General features: G+C 36.8%; 1 protein-coding gene across 1 annotated transcript in view; it reads right to left on the bottom strand.

Annotated features, from left to right (window-relative positions):
- Positions 1-20,945, bottom strand: part of akap12 (A-kinase anchoring protein 12) — a 48,686-nt gene that overhangs the window by 14,050 nt on the left and 13,691 nt on the right. The window contains exon 2 of the mRNA XM_015400942.1: positions 10,086-10,161. Within this exon, the coding sequence (XP_015256428.1) occupies positions 10,086-10,161 (76 nt within the window). The remainder of the gene's footprint in view (positions 1-10,085; positions 10,162-20,945) is intronic.

Raw genomic sequence — 20,945 nt, 5'->3', positions numbered from 1 at the left:
GTTCCAGCATAATCGCCAGTTAGACAAATGCTGGTGAAAAAATCCAAACAGACTAAGTCAGAAATAAATTTAAAAAAATAGCTTGTTGCTGCAACTACTTGTAGCTTTTAAAAACATGGCTGCCATTCTCACTTTCGAGGTCAGGGTTGTTTGAGAAACATCTTTCAGTCCTTATAGTGTGTTCAGGGGGCCTTCCTTTTTTGTTTTCTTTAGAACATTTACCAAAGTAAAAAAAGTGAAATAAAATATTTTCCTCCTTTGATAAATCTAAACCAGAGTATAACCTCAAAGTCTGTTTGTAGTGTTGTTTGGTAGCTCAGTTGATAGATACTATTATGTTGGGGGAAAAAAAGTTGACAAAAGCATGTTCATTTAAAATTCCAAGGTGAACTTTACCTACACAGAAAAAAGAAACAATAATATATTAGAAACTAACAAATAAACTTTACAGGACAACAAGCAGAGATCTGAGTACCAAAGAAATTTTTCTTCTCCGACTTTTAGCAGAAAAAAAACTGCTGTGATTAGATCAATCCGTCCATCCAAACAGCACATTTTGTGACTTAACTTCAACACTAAGCTGAGTTGTTGGTAGTTGACGCCCCACATATCTTGCTAAATCAAAAACGTGCCTGAATTTAGGAATGTTTGAGGTGGGGTTTTAAGTGTTCAGGCAGGAAAGAGTTAGGGGGGGTTGGTGTGATGGGTGGAGGGGGCTCTTTTCTGGACAGCATAAAGGCGAATGACATCACCGGACAGCTTCGTAGACACCGCCTCTTACACTTCCAAGAATGGAGCAAGATGATGTTGAAATAATTGGAGGAAATGGAAACAGGGTGAAGGAGACCGGCTGAGATCAGAGAGATTTGTTTCATTGAGTAATTCTCCTTTCTTCTGGTTTTATCCTCTTCTGCTCCTTTCACTGTTTTATTTATTACCGTGTTTTAATCCTCTGTAATCCTCTTTCGCCTCTTTCTTTTCATTTTGTCCCGCCTCTACTCCCCGATGCTGGCACAGCTGGAGCAATGTATGAAAAATGTTGGACAGGAAATGCAGTCGGTTCTTGACATCACCACTTCCTCTTCTTCCTGCTCATTTCCTACTGTTACAATCATGCACTGAACACAATTTCATTTAGAGGGAGTACATTACGTGATTTATCGTCACTGGACGAGGAGGCAGGTTGTGATGTCTAAGACTTATTTATTTATTGAGGCAAAACTATGGAAAAGAGAAGCTGCTGCTTCCATCAAACTGAATGGAAAACAAAAACACACAGTCCAACAGCAGACCTACATGAAATCTCCCAGAAGGGACAGTTTTTTGTTAGTTTTTTTGCATGTGGACAAATAAACAATGAATTACACAAAAAAAAGAACAGAACAAGAGTGCATTTTTTTGTTTATTAAGTGAGCAACAAACGTGTAATTTCTAAATAATTGTTCACGTAGATTTTAAAGATGAAATATTAAAATGGTCTAAGGGACAGTTGTTGTGTCTCTTTTGTCAGATTTGGGATTACACTGCAAAAACTGTTTTAAAAAGTAAAAGTTTCTTGAAATTAGTGTATTTGCCCTTAACTTGAGCAGGTAAATAAGAGCTGATCTGCCAAGGGAAGGAGGATTTGAACTCTTAAAACAAGATAATTAGATAAAAAAACACAATGGTTGTTCTTTTAACTATAAATGATCTTATTAGATCTGCAAATTCTCTAACCTACCTGCTTATATCAAGGTAATACTCAGCTATTTCAAGAATAATTGACTTACATGAAAATCTTTGCAGTTTCTTTTTAAAACAGGGGCCATAACAGGGGCCAAGACCAATTCTACAGAGGGACTAGCCCCTGTTGGCCACCGTCTACAACCTCCCATGCCAGCAGCCCTTTCATTGAACCATGATCTACAGAAACTTGCCATCTGTTCCTGAGATCCTTACTTTCTTTCATTCTTGAGATATCTGCATAAGCAATCTGGCCTTCCAGTTGTTGTTAGACATCATCTTGTCTTTTGGTACTGGTGTTTGCAAATGGTTAAAAAAAAAAGGCCAAATACAATCTGCAGTTTGAAGATGTTCGGTTTTACAAAATAATTATATGATTTTTCTAAATTGACGCTGAGGGTTGGCCTTAAATAAAGTAATTAGTTTCCAATTTCATCTAATCATAACCATTTTATCCATCCCTGAAAAGTTCAATAACAACAACAAGTGTATGTCATGTTTGGTGTAAAAATGTAAAGATTTTTTGACACCAATTAAGAAATCATCAAATTTTATGAGCTAATATTTATTTCAGTATTGACCATGCAGTTAAAATGATATCTAACTTGGAGTGTCAGAGAGGCCACTTCCCTGGTAATGAAGGGGAAAAAGGAGGGGTCAGCCACATTCTTGGTCCTTTCTCTAAAATCCTCCATGTGCCTGGGGGAGGTTAGGAGTTTAGGGTAGAGATTAGGTTCCCTGATGCCGGGAAAGATGAGAAAGGAGTGCCTGAGGAGACGAGTAGGTCCTGAGGAGGGGCCAGTTAGCAGAGTTTTTAACTTCATAAGTGTTCTTATTAAACTCAAAGCGCAAGTAAATAATGCTGAGCTGCATAATTTAAACATTTTTAACTTATTTGATTTGCCACAAATACTTTAAGCTCGGTCTTTGGACTGAGAATTCGCCAGCTAAATATGATGATATCAGTGACAGATCTTTTTTGTAGATCATCCTCGATGAGCTCTTCCTTCAGGGCCACAAATACTCATATATATATATATATATATATATATTCAAATATTCTCCATGTGTTTCTGGAAATACATTCATGCTCCCATCAGTGACTGTAAGTCATCCAGATCCTTAAACAGTAAAGCAGTACCACCAACATCTTTGGCTCTCAGGATGAGGTTTTTGTTTTATGCCAGACGTCTTTGTAAAGTTTGTCTCGTCGGTACGTAAAATATAATTTTTCCCAAAGTCCTTTGTGTTCTTCCTGGTCAGCAATAAGAGGTGTTTTTAAACCTTGAACACTCCCATGCAAACTTATTTTTTTCTTAATCACTTTCTTATTGTTAAATCCTCGACACCGACTTAAACTGAGGTGAGTAAGCTCTGCAGAGCTTTGGATGGGTTTATTTTAATCCTTCTGGATGAGTCTTTTAGCGTATTAGTACATTGGCCATCCCTGGAAGGTTTACCACTATTCCATGTTGTGTTTTGGAACTGAAAGCATTTGTTTTACTCATACAAAAGACCCTTATAACCAATTTACTACCCTATCTAGACTTGTTGTCTGTTTCTAATCTGTTTTCATTCTAATCTGCTGTTGATCTTATTTAGATTGGGGCCTGATGTGTTTTTCATGTTGTTAGACATTTCTTCTGCATTTAAAGGCATACTATGCAACATTTTTCAGTTAATTAATGTGTTCCATAACGTTTTGGATGATTAAATGAGTCATTTCAGGTCGAACAAAGGTTTTCTCGGCCACCCTGGTGGTCTGTAGGGGAAATACCGTACTTGCATTTGCAGTAGCCCTCGGCTCTCTACCGCAGTAGACATGGTGATTCGTTGCGTTCGCCTGTCTGCTAAGCTCAAAACAACCGCGCCTGGCTTGAGGGAGAAACAAGGAGAACAACTGAGCATATTTACGACAGTGCACTTGTACTTTCGCCCTCTGGGGGGAGCCTCGCTGGAAAATCAACACCGGTTGCATAGTATACCTTTAAACATTCAATATAATAGAACTTTCCCTCTTCTTTAAATCTAAGATTTTCTCAAAGCCAGAAAGCATAAAAATGTTCTGGCTGTGTGTCCTTCCATCTTCAACCACTGGTCCACCAGGGTCATGGAGGGTTGATGTACCGTAGAAACCGTAGCTCACTACACATATACGCCTGAAGTGTGCATGCGCAGAAAAAGATGGCTAACTAGGGACGGGCATGTAGGACGACCTTACGTAAACATATCACCAGAATAATTGACATTTAGTAAGACTATTTATTTTGATGATCCATCCGGAAAAAGAACATCCTCCACTATATCTTTAACTCATAGTTCAGGTAATAAGTCAACTCTGGAAACAATTTGTTGTGTAAGAAGCTAAAGATGTTGGAACATCTTGTAAACATATATGTATATAAGAAACACAACTATGGGTAACTTTAGTCACCAATCGTCTAACGGTTATTTTTTTGGACTTTGGGAGGAAGCTGGAGTACCTGAGAGAACTTCGGGAGAACATGCAACCGATTTACCTCAAAATCTGTTCAAATGAATTCCTGTTTAGTGTAAAATTAAATAGAATTAACATTAAATGCCTGACGAGTCAAATTGTCAGATGTTGAACCAACATCCGTATAACAACTGTTAAACAGACTAATAACGCTTTGCTTAGATCTTCAATCTTCCTGTCCAAGCAGCTTAAAGGCTGCAGGTTTCTAATCGTTGTTTACGTATGAACTTAATTTAATATTTCCTACTAAGAGTTTGTCCTGAGAAGCTTTCATTTTAAACTATGTGCTCAGATAGACATAACTTAGTCACTGCATGTAGATCAAATATCTTGAGAGACTGAGGCTTTTAGGGATTCTGATGCTTTCCTGTTGTGTCTCTCTTCCTTTTCCTGAAAAGTAATTTAGACATTTCACGTCTAGTTAATGCATCATTATAAGAGAACGCCTACATCACAAATCATAGATGAAGTATTCACTCCCCTAGAGGCAGACGCTACAACTAGATCCAGCATTTAAAGCCTAAGTACATGAGTGTTGTAGGCTGGAATGCAACAGCAACGTGGGCAGAAATCCAAGAGGAGAAATCCAGCGGCTGGATTGTGTTATAAACCCGAAGCCTCATATGCTGAGATCAGACAGCGCTTAAGTGAAGGGAGGGGTCCCTTCCACAGGCATGATGAACATTTTGGCATCATAACTATGTGGAGGCCCAAAAGGAGCTCTGCAATCAGTCAGACTTGAAATCTTATCCACCCATATGATGGATCCACACATTGTTTTCTTTATAACAGACCCAAACTTTCTAATTGAAATAATTCCGCCTTTGTAAAATATGCAAAACCTCAAACATTAATAATTTTTTTGTGCCATATTTCTATACAATACCTCTAGTTCACTGGAGCCAGTGTCTGGTTGGCTCAAAAAAGATTTATAGTTGTTTTTCCTTAATTTTTGTTTTCATTTATCTAAGTATTTCTAAAACCCTACATGGACTTCCTGTTCTTTTCAGTGTTCAGTTCAAGTTCTTCTTCTTTCTTTGTGTGTCCTAATGGTATGGCACCACCTGAATTTTAGCAGCTCATCGGGACACTTTATTCCAAAAACCAGCTGTTTTTTTTAACATATCTAGATCTAGATATGCATTTAAAATCAAATGCATTTAGCATTTTATACCAATAGAGTAAAAAACACAAGCTGTCTGACAATTTAAACAGGCATTTAAGGCCATAATGCTTTAAAAGTCTTGCTTCATTCTTTGTCTTCAACATCTGGGTTGATCCAAGATCATTAACTTTCCCCTGTGAGCCACGCCCTTTTATTTTCTATAGATTTTAACTGAGTTTCATGTCCAGCTTAATTGCAAATCAACACAATCCTCTGTTAATACACCATCAAGTCAATGTTATCTTCTATTGGAAGTGACCAAAAAAATCAAACAATGTCTTTTTTAAACTCTTAGATCTATCCTTAAGGATGGGTCAGCACTCTCCACAGTGATTGACATCCCATCTGATGTCATTCCTTGGGTCCCCAATGCAGCTGCAGCTGCGTACACACCCTCCCTACTAAAATCCAGCAACCTGAGGGGACATGTTGTTAACACACAGGCTCAAAGTCAACATCGACACAGAGTTCTAATTGTTACCAGTGAAATTAGATTAAAAAAGACAACAGAAAGGGAGGAAAAAAGTGGGTTTCTCTTGGCAGACAGTGAAGTACTACATCTTTTTTTGATTTAGTTTGCAGGTCTGGTGCTCTTGTGGTGATGTAAGAAATGGCTACATCATTTATGTGCTTTTCTTTTTTCTATTTATACCTCTCCGGGTTTTTACTTTTTGCTTGCACTCCCCTCTTCACAGTGCCTGGTCAAACTCTACATCCAATATTTATGTACTTCCAATCTGTGGTGTCTTCCTGTAAACAGTACACTTTAAACTACTAGTTTGCTCAGTAGTATTTCAAATTGATTTTCAACTTCAGTGCTGACTTTGAATGTTAACTCATTGCACTAAAGGGGTATTTTGATTTGCTATATGTCACTGTAAAGTCCAGTTACTTCTTAAACGCCTGTCTTATTATAAAGAAAATGTTTTTTGCAATGTCTCTCAAAACGTTGGCTTTCTAGTACATTCCTTAAACGTGTTATATCTTGCAAATATATGCATATAATATATGTTTTTTAACTCTCCTCATATTTTGTTGACATTAAAAATATAAATGCCATTTTATTTTATTAAAAAAAGTTGAAAAATATGGAGCTGTTATAAGAAAACTCATAACCCTATCTGTTCGTCATAACACTGCCCTCAAAAAACCACCTCCATGTTGAAACACGGGAGTGGCTGCGTCATGCTGCAGGAAAAAAAATTATTCAGAAAGAGGGAAACTTATTTTAGTTGGAAGGACAGATTGAGAATAATACAAGCTGAACCAAGAAAAAATGGCAAACTTTCCCCTTCTAGCAAGACGGCGCCCAGGAACATGTAGTTATAAAAATGTGGTTTAGATCAAATAATCTTAAAACTGTTGTTAAAAAAATTTGCCATGCTGAGTCGAAGTTGTTTTACAAAAAAACTATTGTAGAAGCATTTAGTCTCTGGATGTGAAAAACTGATAGAAACAAAAGCTTTTATCTTATTATTTTTTAAACAGCAAAAATATTAAAATACAGTGAGCCTGATTCAACATCACTGCTGAATATAGAGAAAACATATATTATAACATCACACCACACATAAAAAAAACCCACAGACATACCAATAATCTCACTATCACAAAAAATAGAAATAAAGAATACAAGTACATTCTACTTTATGAAATATTGTATTGGAATATGAAAAAATCTATTTTAATACATTAAAGTTTGTGGTTTTTACATAAAAATGTATTTCAAGGAGTATGATCACATTAACCAACGTTTGCAAGTTTTAAGTTGGTAAAATTGCAAATACGTGCCTTTACGGGAGCTCAGAGTTGGTTCTTTACAAAAACTAACTATCCCAGTCGATACTGCCTTTAACCTGTTTGTCAGGGTGTTGCTTTTGGTAAGTGGAGTTTTACGTCAGGGCTGTTCCCCCCCAACTGTAAACACCATAGTATGGCTGATAGAGTGCAGATTACAGCTGTGTGTTTTCATTTGTGTCAGCCTTTTGATGTGAAGCCTGCCTTTTGTTGTTTTTGCCGTTATCAGGCAGATTCCTCTTCTCTTCCTGCCTTCCTCCATGAGCTGCTGTCTTTATCAGACAGAACCTGAGAGCCGTTGTGGGTCGTGAAAGCCCTCCATATTTTTCAGTCCTCTATCTTCCCTCCTTGCCTATTGTGTATCTCTTTTCCTTTCACTCCCCTGCATTCCTTCAATCTGTGGCCTTGAAGGTCTTTCACAACCTTTTCTGTTTTCTGCTTTTTGCTTTTTTATGTCCTAGTATTATCCTTGCTTTACTGGATGGTAGCATTTCTTTGTTTCAACCTTGTTTCTTTTGAAACACACATCTAGCAGTGTCTAGCATCTGTCCCAGAGTGGTTTGTAACTTAACTCAAACACAAACGTAAAAAATAGGAGGAATTTTGTCATATTATGGATGGATGGATGGATGGATGGATGGATGGATGGATGGATGGATGGATGGATGGATGGATGGATGGATGGATGGATGGAACTTATCTATGGCTGCCCTAATAACTGTATAGGGCAAGATATAGTGTGTTACGCCATTTCAATCTGAAAGACTCACAGGAAGAGAATAGACAATTAGAAGAAATGTATTATACAATTACTTAGTCTTTGGGGCTCAGACCTCGGCGGGAAACATAGCGCTGAATTTTGATAGATATGCATGAACAGGAGTAAAGAACAGGGCGCCCCAACTGGTGGTGGGGTGGAGATAGATGAAGTTGGTCAGTCTGAAGCATACTGTCTGCTGGTTAGCGAGACGGTCTGCTGAGCTTTATGGGGAGATCCAGTGGACTGTGTGAGCTTATACTAGAGCTTCACTTAGGGACCTGGAAGATGGAAGTCCAGTTGGATAACACAGGTTACGAGAACCTGTCCATGTTGGGTAAGCATGAAGCGACAGTGGAGAGGAAAAACTCCCAGTTGGGAAGAAACCTCTGGCAGAACCAGGCTTTAAATTTTGCTTTTTTGAGCATTTATTTTCTAAATATAGTTTTTTTTTTAAATCATTTTCTTAGAGTGGTTTTAATTTTTTCAAAATGTTTGGTATCCACAGAGAAAAAAATTCTCTCCTCATTCCTTATCTCATGAAAGTCTACTGAAACGTTTTTTCTACCCACTTACTTCCATTTTATAGTTATAAAGAAATTATTAAACACTCAAGTACTTCAACCATTATTTATCACATTTTGTTTTCAAAGTCAGATATTTAAGCAAATTAAATGGAAGTTGCTACAAGAACAGTCAAGTATAAAAAGGAAGACATTTTTCTATCATTCACTTCTCACATATAGTTTTTTTGAATCACACCTGGACAAGTTCACTCATAAAATATTTTAATTTAGCTGTGAGCAATCCTGATTGTAATTTTTTTATGAACTTCGCTAAATCTCTTAACTTACAGTAGGCAGAGGAATAGAGAAAACATTGGCTGTTAAAGCAGGTAAAACACCCCAGGTGGCTATGAAAGAATAAATGGTTAGCAATAACAGTAAAAGAGATAAATCAATAAAGGAAATGAACTAAGATATAAAATGTCGGCATGGTTCAAAGAATATTCATCTTTCTAATCTTTATTCACTAATAAAGGTCCTTCTTTTTAAAAAGAACCTTAGTGTTTTTTATAATTATCTGGTTAAAATAGTTTCCAGTTAGTGTATTTAGTATTTACTATTCAAAACAACCGTTTTTTTTTTGTCTTTTTTACAAAATTGTATTTCTTTAAGCAGGTAGAAAATCTCAGTATTCCTGGTTTTAATAGAGGTTTATTCCTTCCTTTCGGTTTCCGTCCGCATTACTGATTTACCAATGGTAAAGACGAAGAAGAAGCAACTGTTTTACTCCCCACTCGTCTTTGTGTCTCTATTCTGAAGAGGCTATTGGGTTACTTCATGCACAGACAGAATCACTTAATTAAAACGTTTAATAAATAGTTTGTTTGACAGCACGGTATGTGACATATCTTTGTGTTTTAAGTTGTATAGGGTTACTTCTTCCCCTGGGCCAGAACAGATTATGAAGTGCACAGGTTGCTTTGTCCGAGGCCCGGGTCAAGGCCTGCTAAATATTTAGGGAAGCCATACACACCCCTACAGCCCTCCCAGACCGAGGGAGACAGGACAGAAACAGAAAAAAAAAATAAACAAATGGCGCTTTAAAGATAGCCATGTGCAGCAGGAGATGGACTGAGTAGTTTGAAGCACATGTCAAACCAAGCGGGTCATCTTTTACGCAGATTTACTAAAGCAAAGGCAGATGTTTCAAATCTTTCACTAAAAAAAGTGAGGTTGTTGTACTCGGAAATGTGTTTTTAATGGGAGAGTATTTCAGGCATTTAAAGGTGATAACTTGATCGTGTTAAGGATGAAAAATATGTGTAAAATAAGTTGGAATGCCAACATGTGTGAGTCTGTTTGTGTATATGTAGGTGTCCTCCAAGTGTTGACAAACGGATTAGTTTAGGATCAGGGCCAGATCACGGAAAGCCACGGAGACATGTGCAGACAAGGAATCCTCACACAGGGCTGAAAGCCGACCCCACACAAACAAGCTTACCTACAGCCACCACTTAGGACACAGACACACAGCCACTGTCACTTTTTAACGTGACGGCCTTAAGAACAGCTATGAAAAGCAAACACACTAAACAAAAAGCACTAAATTGAAAAAATAAATAAATAAAAACATTAACAAACCTTCAGCTAGTGTGTTGTCCTCTGAGTGTCCATTCAGACTGGTCAAACTGGAGATTTGCCCATTTTTCTCCAGAGGCTGAAATAACAGAAGAATGATCAAATTCATTTAAAATTAATTATCAATATACATTAAAATAATCACTTGATTTATGTTGAACAGTGATATCAAGCTTTACCTGCCATGGAGTTTAAAAAAAAAGACAGCTAGCTGGCTAGCTAGCAGCTAAAAATAGTGTAGCCTAGCTTAAACTTAAAACTCAAAAAGTACCACATTGTTGAACATGTAAACTTTTATTTTATTTTTTTTTAACATCAGGATTTTCTAAAAAGTAAAAAAAAAACAAAAAACTGGAAAGCTTTTTTTTTAAATGTATTCCCTTCTGTGAAAATATTTTCCCCCAACTGTGAATGAAATTAATATATATATATTGTATATAAACACCTCTACAAGTTGTTTTTTTGTTAAAAAAAAGAAATACTTGTGGACTATAATTAGTCACTTGTTTCCTTACAATTTATAGACAATTTGGTTTATTACACAATTAGACAATAAACTTTTATGATTACGTGTTTGCACTCCAATAACGCAAAATATACCTGCTATGTTTATTTGTAAGGTATTAGAGTGCTAAAAGAAGATTTCTTAAACCACATTTATCTACATTTTACTTACATTTCTAACTTGTTATTTTTAATATTACGATAAAGTATTCAGGAGTTTGGCATTTTAAACGGTTGTTTCAAATTATGGTGTTATACATCCTCCACATTACATATCTAAGTACAGAATATATTTTGTATTTTATTCTTATAAAAATACTGACAGTAAAAAGGTGCAATGACAGTGGTTTTTTAATAAATCATAACAGTTTTTTTTCCCCCAGTTCATACTTAAATAAGGAAAATATTGAATGTGTAACAATCTGGTGTGTAAAAAAAAAAAAAAAAAAACACCCTAGATTATAAGAGCCTTTATCTGAGGATCTGGGACCTAACTGTGTTTTCTGGTCCAGACCAGCCTCAGCTTACAGCAGGACAATAGTGGGCTGCTCTAAGCCTTTTGTGTGCATCAGCCAGGAGGATAAGTAAGCCACAGCCCCCACGCAGAGGTGCTAATATGACTAATGGACAAGTCAGGCTCTGTTCCCAGAAGCCTAGGACAGGTGAGGGGGAAAAAACACTCCCACAACTTGAAAATAGAAGAATTAGGGGCAGGAAAATTAAAATGTAATAGTAAAATTAAAGGAATGAGAGACATGTTGTAGTAAGTTTATAGAAAATACTGCTGAGTAAAGAAAAGCTCAATTATAATTTTGTCAAAATTGAGCCAACCCGCCTAACTACGCTCATATTTGCAACCTTTAGAACTGATCCTGATCAGTTTGCAATGTGCTATGATTAGCTAAACTACTCTGAGACCAACAAACTAAGATTGATTGTATGTGAAACTGGATCACTGCATTGAATTTGGTTGCTGGCCAGTTGTTCCCACCCAGCTAGCTTTACCAAAATTGAAGACCTCATTGTGAGGCTTATCCAGAATGAGACTACTTCACTGCTTCTGTCATTTATTTAAACGGGTTGATCCCCCTAGAAACAAACATGCCACCCAATCTGGTATTTAAATGCAAAGCATGTGTGACTTCAGCTGAAGAATGAAGACTGGAAGACCTGCCCTAACCTGTCAAATGACATAACGGTCATTACACTTGCAAAGTCGGCTCCATCAAATATGCATCAAGCAGGCTGCAAATTCCTCATTGAATCATTTTTAACTCCTGTAAAAGCATTCAAAAAGACTTTAAAGCTCTTAAGTAACTGTTTAAGTATTAAAAAATCAACATTAAAAGTTCACAATAGAGTAGATGATTACTTTATCTCCCAAATGACAACTTGCAAATTATAAAAAAATGGATTCAAAAATTTGGACGGTTGTATCAGGTTTGGTGTGCAAGTCATCTTATCTGACCTCCAGACCTGCAGGGACCCCACCCTCATATTCTCACTCATGGTCAGCATTCCTTGCATTCCCTGTCCTCCTCACTGAAATTCCAGAGATCCTCCAACACCTGACTACACCAAATGTTCACCTCTGCCCCCTTAGTCAGCCTGTCACAGAGTGATGTAGGCAACATTTGAAGAACTCTAACCATAATGGGGGAATGCAACAAAAGGCGGTTTGCATGTTAAGTCTGTGCTCCACAATCCTCATGATATGCTCACACAGCTGCTAGATCAAACTGCTGCTAGATCAAACTGCACCAGAACTGGAAATTTTACCCTAATATTTCAAAACTGCTGCTATAAGAAGCCATTAAAAAATAAAAGTTCAATAAATTAATCTTGAACAAATATCAATGCAAGTATTGAAATTCTGCATATTCATTATACAGTTTCTATGCATACATCTAATATAACAAAAAATTGTAAAATTTTGTATTTTTAACCATACAAATATTTCACTATGATAAAAAAGGGAATAAATACAGACAGTAAGAATAATCATTAAAAAAAAAAAACGACACATGAAATATTAGAATGATGTTTTTAAAGCTGGGTTCTGTCTAAACTCTGAGCTCATTATTTTCCAAGATGACAAACCTTGAGTAAACATTAGCTGCTCTTGGCTTAAAGATCTTCTTCCAGAGAAAATAAAATGTGCATAATTATGTGTGATAGTTCATTTATTCAGATTCAAAGTTTGATCCCATTTTCTGAATGGGATCTAAAACCATCAGAACCAGCTCGCGCTAAATTCCTGGACTAAAAATGATCAACTTTCACTGCCAGTTGTGCATTTTTTGATGTCTGCTTGGTCACCATGGTCTGCCACAGGATGTGTAGAAAGAACTGGTCACATAACAAAACATCTGACTGGAAAAACAACAACATGAACATCCCTCCCCTTTAATTGTCAGTGTAATGTGATCTGGGTTAATTTGGTCTGCTTTATTTTTGTCTGTGAATAGTTGTTTTTTTTTCTCTGTCTGTATTAAAAACAAACTGACAGATGAAAACAATAGTGCCTTAAGCTTTTTTTTTATACTGCTGACTGACATCAACTGATTTTCTCAAAAAAATTTTAAACCAATTAAGATAAGCAAAACCTGTAGATGTTAAATGTGAAAATGGATTCAGTTAAAAATCATTTAAAATAATAGTAATAATGAATAAGGCTTAAAATCCTTTCATATACACAAGGAATTCATTGGGAAAACTGCATATTTTATTTTGAAATTCAAACCATAAAGAAGAAATTAATGGATTTTTGCTTAATCTACAGAAAGCAAAGAAAGGGAATTTTAAAGTGCTGAAAAAAAACTTGTTTTCATTTTTTTTTTATAAAAAAAAAAAACTTGTTTTCATTTTTTTTTATTCAAAATTCCAGTTGGAGCATATGGAGCATGCATGATCTCATTCTTGGATCAATTGCTTTTCTATTATGCAAAATACAAATACTTTTTTTTTTTTACCAAAACCAATGATTATGAACTTGTACTATCGGTTAACTTGAAGTGAAAGTGTTCCTATCTGATTGGGGACTTAAAGAATAACTATAATGTTAAAGGTCAGCTTAGGTTAGATTTCATTTTCCCCTTTTTCTGATTTTCCACAATCTTCTCTGTCAAATTTACTCTTATATTTATCGCCTATTCATTTTGGTTTTGTCTTATCTGCTTCTTGGATTTACTTTCATTTTACCAGAAAAAAAAAGAAAAGAAAACCTGCTGTTCTGCAATCCACTTGGTAAAGGTCAGCAGTGGATATTTATGTCCTTTATATCAAATGTCCCGTGGAGGGAGTTAGTAAATGGAAAGAAAGGAGGGTGAAACAGGTGGAAAATTAGATCTTAAACTCTTGATTCTTTTTAGAACAGCCTGAGCCCAGTGAAGAATGCAGAAGTAGTTTGGGGGACTCTTTATAATTACTTAAAACAAAACTAAACTTAATAGTCTACATAAAAGAAAGCCTGAAGAATCAGGGCAGAACCCTTAAAATATTTGTGAAATTGATTTAAACACTTAGGTGTTCAAAAACAGCAGGAAAGCAGTTTGGTATAAATATGGTTTCACTTAGTTTGAGATTTATGCAGTGAGTTGATACTATGATGGGCTTAGGGGGTCTGAATACATAGAATATCATGTTCCATATGGTAATGTTTTCAATCTGACCAATAAATCTGCTTTAAATGCCATCAGTTGTGAGGTAGAAACAGCTGTTATGAATTTTGCTTCATCTGGCAGACATGGTTATTTTATCATCAGCAGTGCTGATTAGTAAAACAAGGTTTATTTCATGCTCTAGCATTTTAAACTGGCATAAGATTCTGCATCTGTCTACGTGAATTAAATGGATCGCATATCAGAAAGATTAACTATCAAGTTCCAGTTACCCAAATGGTGCACATTTATGCAATGCAGCAGCAGGAGACAACACGCCTGAAGACTTTCAGCAGCGGTGTACGTATTTTCTGACAGTTAACGGTTCAATCTCTGACCTCCAAAGCACGCAAAGAGTTTGAATGCAGACCAAAGAAGGGTGAGTGGGCTGGAGGACGGAGCAGAGGGAGGGGAACACAAGAGCAAAGGGATTACATAACTTTTTTTTCTCTTTTACTTAATTATTTTTTTCTCTTTTGAGCCATGGTAATAAAATTGTGTATGAGGACATTTTCTCAGTGCACCATAAGAGCTAAAATGAAGCTCTAAAAGCTTTTTTTCCCTCTTTAAATAAAAAAACAAAATAAGTGGAGAATGTATCAGAATAATGAAATAAATGACACAGAGAAATTTGAAAAAAGGGATTCACTAACATTGGATTTGGGGCAGTTTTTATGACTTAGATAAGCATAAAAACTCTCAAGTGTTATTCAGTTTTATAGAACATATTTCCATTACATTTGTTCAACCTGCTGCTGATAGTTATTTATTGCAATAATTTCATCATCTTTCTTTACATTAGATGAGAAAGATTATCTTAGACCATCAAAGCAGATACAAAATCCCACTTTATGATCAGTAAGAAATGTCCTGCAGTAGATATCACCAATTAATAGAACATACATATATTTTAATGTCCAAGTCCAAAAAATGCTATTTGTTCAGAGTCCCAAATGCAAGCAAACGTTTTAGAAAAAAAAAGCTTTTCTTTATAATAATCATAATAAAAGGAAGATTTCTTTAAAAAATTTATTAAAGACCAAAAAATGTATTTTGTTTGTTTAGCTTCAATACATTCTTTCAATGGAAGCTTCAGTCTTAATATAATATTAGCAAGTGGTTTCCAGCCTGCTCACAAAAATATGTGAATTTTCTTTCTTTCTTTCAGCTGCTCCCTTACGTTGGAATCCACCGCTAATGTCTCAAAATAGTTATAGCTATGATAGCTATGCTCATTAATCTGTTTGAGTGTGTGTGTATTCCTTAACCCAAGGTAGCAACAGTGGATTGGGGGTTCAATACCTGACACTCTCCATCCTCCATGATCACAGTGCCAAGATGTTACAGCCCTCTTTTGTGGTATGGAGAGGGAGTAATTCGTTTTTTTTATCCATCCAGTGCAGGTTTGCATCACCTGCCTAGAAATGTTGCATTACTTCCCTTTATCAGAGAAGACCAAGCCCTCTGACTTCATGTTTTCTGACACTCCCTTGCTGTCTCTACTCCACATAAAAAGTTCAAATTTTTTCTGTAAGATGGTTTCTGAAAACTCAGTTTTTAGTAGAGATCCCAGATTTTCTGTATTTTTTAGGTTTAATATTCTCAATCTTTATGAGAAAAGTGTGACATTACATTTTCAGCAGTGGTGGCTGCTGCTCTCTTAAAAAAACAAACAAGGGAGGGTGAAGAGGAGGCTCAGCATAAGATCTTTGGAGTGAATGATCACCTTTCCCTCTCGACTCCTGAGGACAACCTTCTCGCTGTCTCGCCACTGTAAGTCAAAAATCCTTAGGTATGTTTGCCGATCAGCATCAAGCAACCAGCTTCATGACCCGTCCCTGCTCTATAGACCCTCCAAGAGGTTTAGCCTCACTGGAAGCGACATATTTTGGCATGTTATCCAATCAGGGCTCTACCTTCTCTCTTCTTATCTCAATAGACTGAGGCTCAAACCTCAACAGTGATTTCTCATAGAGGCTGACAGGCAGCATCCTGCTGCTTCAGATCAGAGGGGAGATAGCGTCCAAAAGCGGAAGAAAAAGCTGATTAATGCACCACATGCTCATGAAATCAGGCGCATTTTAGCACAATGTACATGTTACTCATAATTTTAGAAAATTTACAGGGGTGGTGTAGCCTCCATAGTATTCAATTGGAAATCTCCACAGTTTTTCAGGTACTGTTCAGTCATTCTTTGGCACCTGTAACTCATATACTAAGTACAGATGGCTCAGGATGGGGCTCCATGTACACTTCTGCTTCTTGTCTTGGGGCTATCTTTGAAAACAAACACCATCTACATTTTGTCTATCCAGAAACCTCCCCCTCTATTTTCATGCCTCTTCACCTCTGGTTGCCCCAAGTCCATTATCCCTGACCCCAAAATTCACTACATACCAAAGATGAAAGCCTGACAAGACCCTGAAGAACACTCTCACTGTTTCCACAACCCATTAACTCTGTTCAGGTGCAGAGTACCTGCAAATGTGAATACAGAGGCCAGTAAGCATAGAATGGGAGACATCTGAAGTCAACATTTTTAAACCTTTTTCTTTCTAATAAATATTACCACCGATTACAAAGAATGGTATAAAAATATTAATTATTCTTTTAAATATGATAATGAAAGTCAGAGGGAACAGTTTTGGGGTTAAGCCTATTTTTAAATATGAACAGGAGTGGTAAAAGAGGGAAGCCCTGCTGGAATCTAACCAGCAATGGAAACAGGTCCGACCTAGTGCCGGCAATGCAGATCAGACTCTGATAGAAGGGCACCAACTTTGTACTCATGGAGCAGCTCCTAGGGCACGACAAGGGGCACAGTCAAATGCCTTCTCCAAGCCCACAAAGTACATGTAGACTGGTTGGGCAAACTACAATAAACCCTCCAGCCCCCTGCAGAGGGTCTAGAGCTCGTCTGGTCCAGTGTTTTACAGACAGTCAGAGTGAAAACCAGACTTTCTCCTGAAGTCAAGGTTCGACAGTCAGCTGAAGTCTCCTCTTCAGCACCCTGGCATATGCCTTCCAGTGGAGGCTGAGAAGTATGATTCCCCTACAGTTCGAACCCATCCTCTGGTCCTTCTTGTGAATTGGAACCACCACCCCAGTCTGCCAATCCAGTTGGATAATCCATTACTTGCACACAAGTCCAATAACGCCAGCCAGTAATAATGAAACACTGTTCAGACCTGACAATAACGCCCCTACATGTGTCCCTGTCGTTTCCCACATGGACATTAAAGTCCTCTAATTGAATGATGGAATCCCCAGGGGGGTCCTATCTAGCATCCCAGCCATGGATTCTAAGAAGGTCTGGTAATCGCCTAGAATGAGTACAACAAATATATTTCTCAATATTTTTCTATGTGGTTAACTACATCTCAGAACTGAATGCCAAACAAACTTATCCATGTGACAGTTAGGCAAATTTTACTTCTGGGTTTGCAATCTGAAAATGGAGATGAATCAAATTGAGATATCAAAAAATGAAATGTTCAAAAAAGAAACCGACCTGAATCTGTTTTTGCAAGTTCAAATGAGTCAAAAAGAACAAACTGGACAAAAACCAAAGACCTCAGTCAGAATAAAGCTGTCAGTTCTCACACCTGTTGCCATTTTAGCACAAACTGTTCGACCTACATCAGTGCATCACTAAACCTTTAACCCCATGTCTCTATACCTCCCACAATCTGTCTGTTGTTCCTTCTCCTCACCCCTTCATCCACACAGTCGCTACACTTGAACAGCAAACTGAGCCAAACAACAACAACAAACAAACAGCCATGGTGAAGCAAAGACCCCCCAGACCTCGATCAAAATCAGGCCACGCTGGCCAGGCTTTGCCCCCTGGGGCCAGCCCCTCTAACTGCGTTGAAACAACAAACTCTGGCCCTCTTCTGACCCTCCTGTCATGAATCTCTAAATATTTCAAAGGTCTGATAAGGATCTATTCTCAAGAGCCACATATGAGGGAAGACGATGGCGGGGCTGAGTGTGTTTCTGGAAAGACACGGACACCATAAACATGGTTTTAATTAGTGAGACACTTAAACCAGACTTTGCTGTTTTATGGCTTTTGGCTTAAAATGACTCCTAAATTATTAACCTATTAATGTGTGTGTGCTTTATCTAAGTACTGAAGCACAAAAACAACATTCGGGGTCAAATATGTCACCTTGGAAACTGTTTTTTAATGGAACCTGGGAGGAATGGGTTTCCAATGTCACATTCCTCAGGAAGAAGCATTTTACGAACCGACAGAACATAAGTCTTAAGTAGTAGACTGCACCTATCTTTATAAGGCAGTGTGAAAAAAGGCCTAAAACATTCTAATGCAAATCTTAAAGACAAACAGCATATCAGCAGTATACGTCTTTAAAATTCACAGTGCCTTGCAAAAGAATGTATACCTTTGTTCTAAAAGGTATCAAGTTACAACCATAAACTTAATGCATTTTATCCCGATTGTATTTGATAAAGCAGCACAAGGCAGGGAATAAACTATTTTTTTGACCCTGAATTGTCATATTGACTGAGGAGCTTATGTTAACATGACCTTTAAAGTTTTGCAAATATTTCACAAATAGATTGCACTATACTCTGATCGGATGTGATTTAACTCCCCACAACCTCTGTTCTAAACCTTTTGGAGCCGCTAATATGCCGTCTTCAAGACTGCCCTGGACTGAGTAATTGTCTATGTTGAAGAAAAAAAAATATATATATATATAATATTTATACTGATAACATAAAAATATTAGTCGACCGTCTTATTTGAATTGCAATTAGCATTACCAGAGTAAACAGGACTGAACTAAAAAAATCCTTCAATTTCATACTATTTTTTTTACATAATGTCAATTAAACCCAAAACAATTCAGTTTATTCATAAAGCACCAATTCACAACATGTCAATTTGATCAAATTATACAGAAAGTCTAGATAAACATTTTATGTCTAAGGAAAGCCCAGCTGATTGCATCGAGTCATTGACTTTTAAAGTATATTGAAATCTAAGCTTCTAGTGAAAATCTCCAATGAGCTGCTAATACTTTCAAGGTATTGTGATCATTCTGTAAAGCTGCATGGAAAGGTCTCTGATAACTAGTGGATGCAGATTTTAGGGATTTTAGGCCAGAACAGATTTACCTTTGGTAGGTTGATTTAAATGAATGATTTACAGTGGTGATTTGACCAGTTACAAACTACCTTTATTTTCCTAGCAATATTCTTTTGGGAACTGTGCTGTTTCATGCTGCTATCGGGACATTTTGATCTAATTAACAGGCTAAAAACCTGAAAATAAAAACACATTTACACCTATATGCAGATTTCTGAGGTGCTAATTATTTTTTACCATAGTAGGATTACAAACACACCCAAGAGACACATATCGTATTGTTCTGTCATGCCCCTCACTACTGTTCTGGTCTTAGGATGCATTCTAATTCTTTGAATTCATTACTTAGTCACTGTTTTTAATAATAATAATAAAAATAAAAAAAAAGTAATTTTACTAAAAAGCAGTAACCACCTGACTCTTGGAGCTGTGTGGTGTAACAATGTTTATGTAGGGGTTAAGCTTACAACCCGAGACTGATCCAGTATCCAGTATATATATAAAATAATAGGGGTTAATTTGAGACTTCAAAATGGTCTTTTAAATACAGAAGATGGTTTGTTAAGAATTTTTCCCACAAGTTTCAAAATGTAAGGGATATTTCATTGTTGGAGATCACAGCCTAAAACAGTAACATCCCTGAATCATCCATCATCCACTCCCCAACAGATGTCTGTGCAGAAAAGTTTAATTATTTAAAGGACTTGGAGCTCTTGGAACGGCGTAGAAATTTCACCTTTTGCTGCTTGAGGTGGAACACTGTGAAATTTGGGTTGTGTTGATTATCATTTTCCTGACAACCAATCCTAGTGATTATTTTCAAATGCTGGTGTTGTTCCCATCATTTAACACCATTTATCATTACTTTTTCCCACAACCTCATGAAAATGTATTTTATTTTATCTGTAAGGATATTTATTATTGATGATGTGTGAAGTTTTTTTCCCCTTAATATCAGCTGCCTGTTGCATGTCAGAACTGATGTTTTCCCCAGTAGTTTATCTAATTAAGACAGTTTCTCTGTGCAGATATACAATGATCATCTTCATTCTGTATGTGGCAAAGATTTGGGAATGGAATGAAAGCGGTGTCCTTCAACTAAGAACAAAGTGTCATATTTTGATAAGGCTGGAGCCATGGATGTCTCCTCATCTGCAAACGTGCATGATGTAATGATGTGATAATGTGGCAGACTGAAGTATAAAATGCTTCTCTACCTGTTTGTCAGGGCTGATTCCTGAGAAGTGAGCCCGGTTGGTAAGCGGCTGCCTTCTGTAACAAGTTCTCTGATCAAAGTAAGATTACAATTTCTATCACAATCTGTTGTCCTGTCTCATGGTTATTTAATGCTTATATGTTATGAAACGTTTTTTGTTTGTCCAGAGGGATTTCTTTTCAGGAAAAGAACCAGAGAGAGAAAGCTTCAAGGTGTAGACACAGAGCTTACCTTTAACAATCTACGGTAATTATGTTCTATTTTATTTGAATTGGAATAGCTTTTATTTTTGTAGCCTCAGCCAAACAACTTGATAGTGGGCCATGATTTATCCAACATGAGCAACAGATTCAACATAGAGAGAT

This window comes from Cyprinodon variegatus, unplaced genomic scaffold (genome assembly GCF_000732505.1).
Source record: "Cyprinodon variegatus isolate N-32 unplaced genomic scaffold, C_variegatus-1.0 Scaffold1163, whole genome shotgun sequence".
Taxonomy (NCBI): domain Eukaryota; kingdom Metazoa; phylum Chordata; class Actinopteri; order Cyprinodontiformes; family Cyprinodontidae; genus Cyprinodon; species Cyprinodon variegatus.
This window is presented reverse-complemented; position numbering and strand designations above follow the sequence as displayed.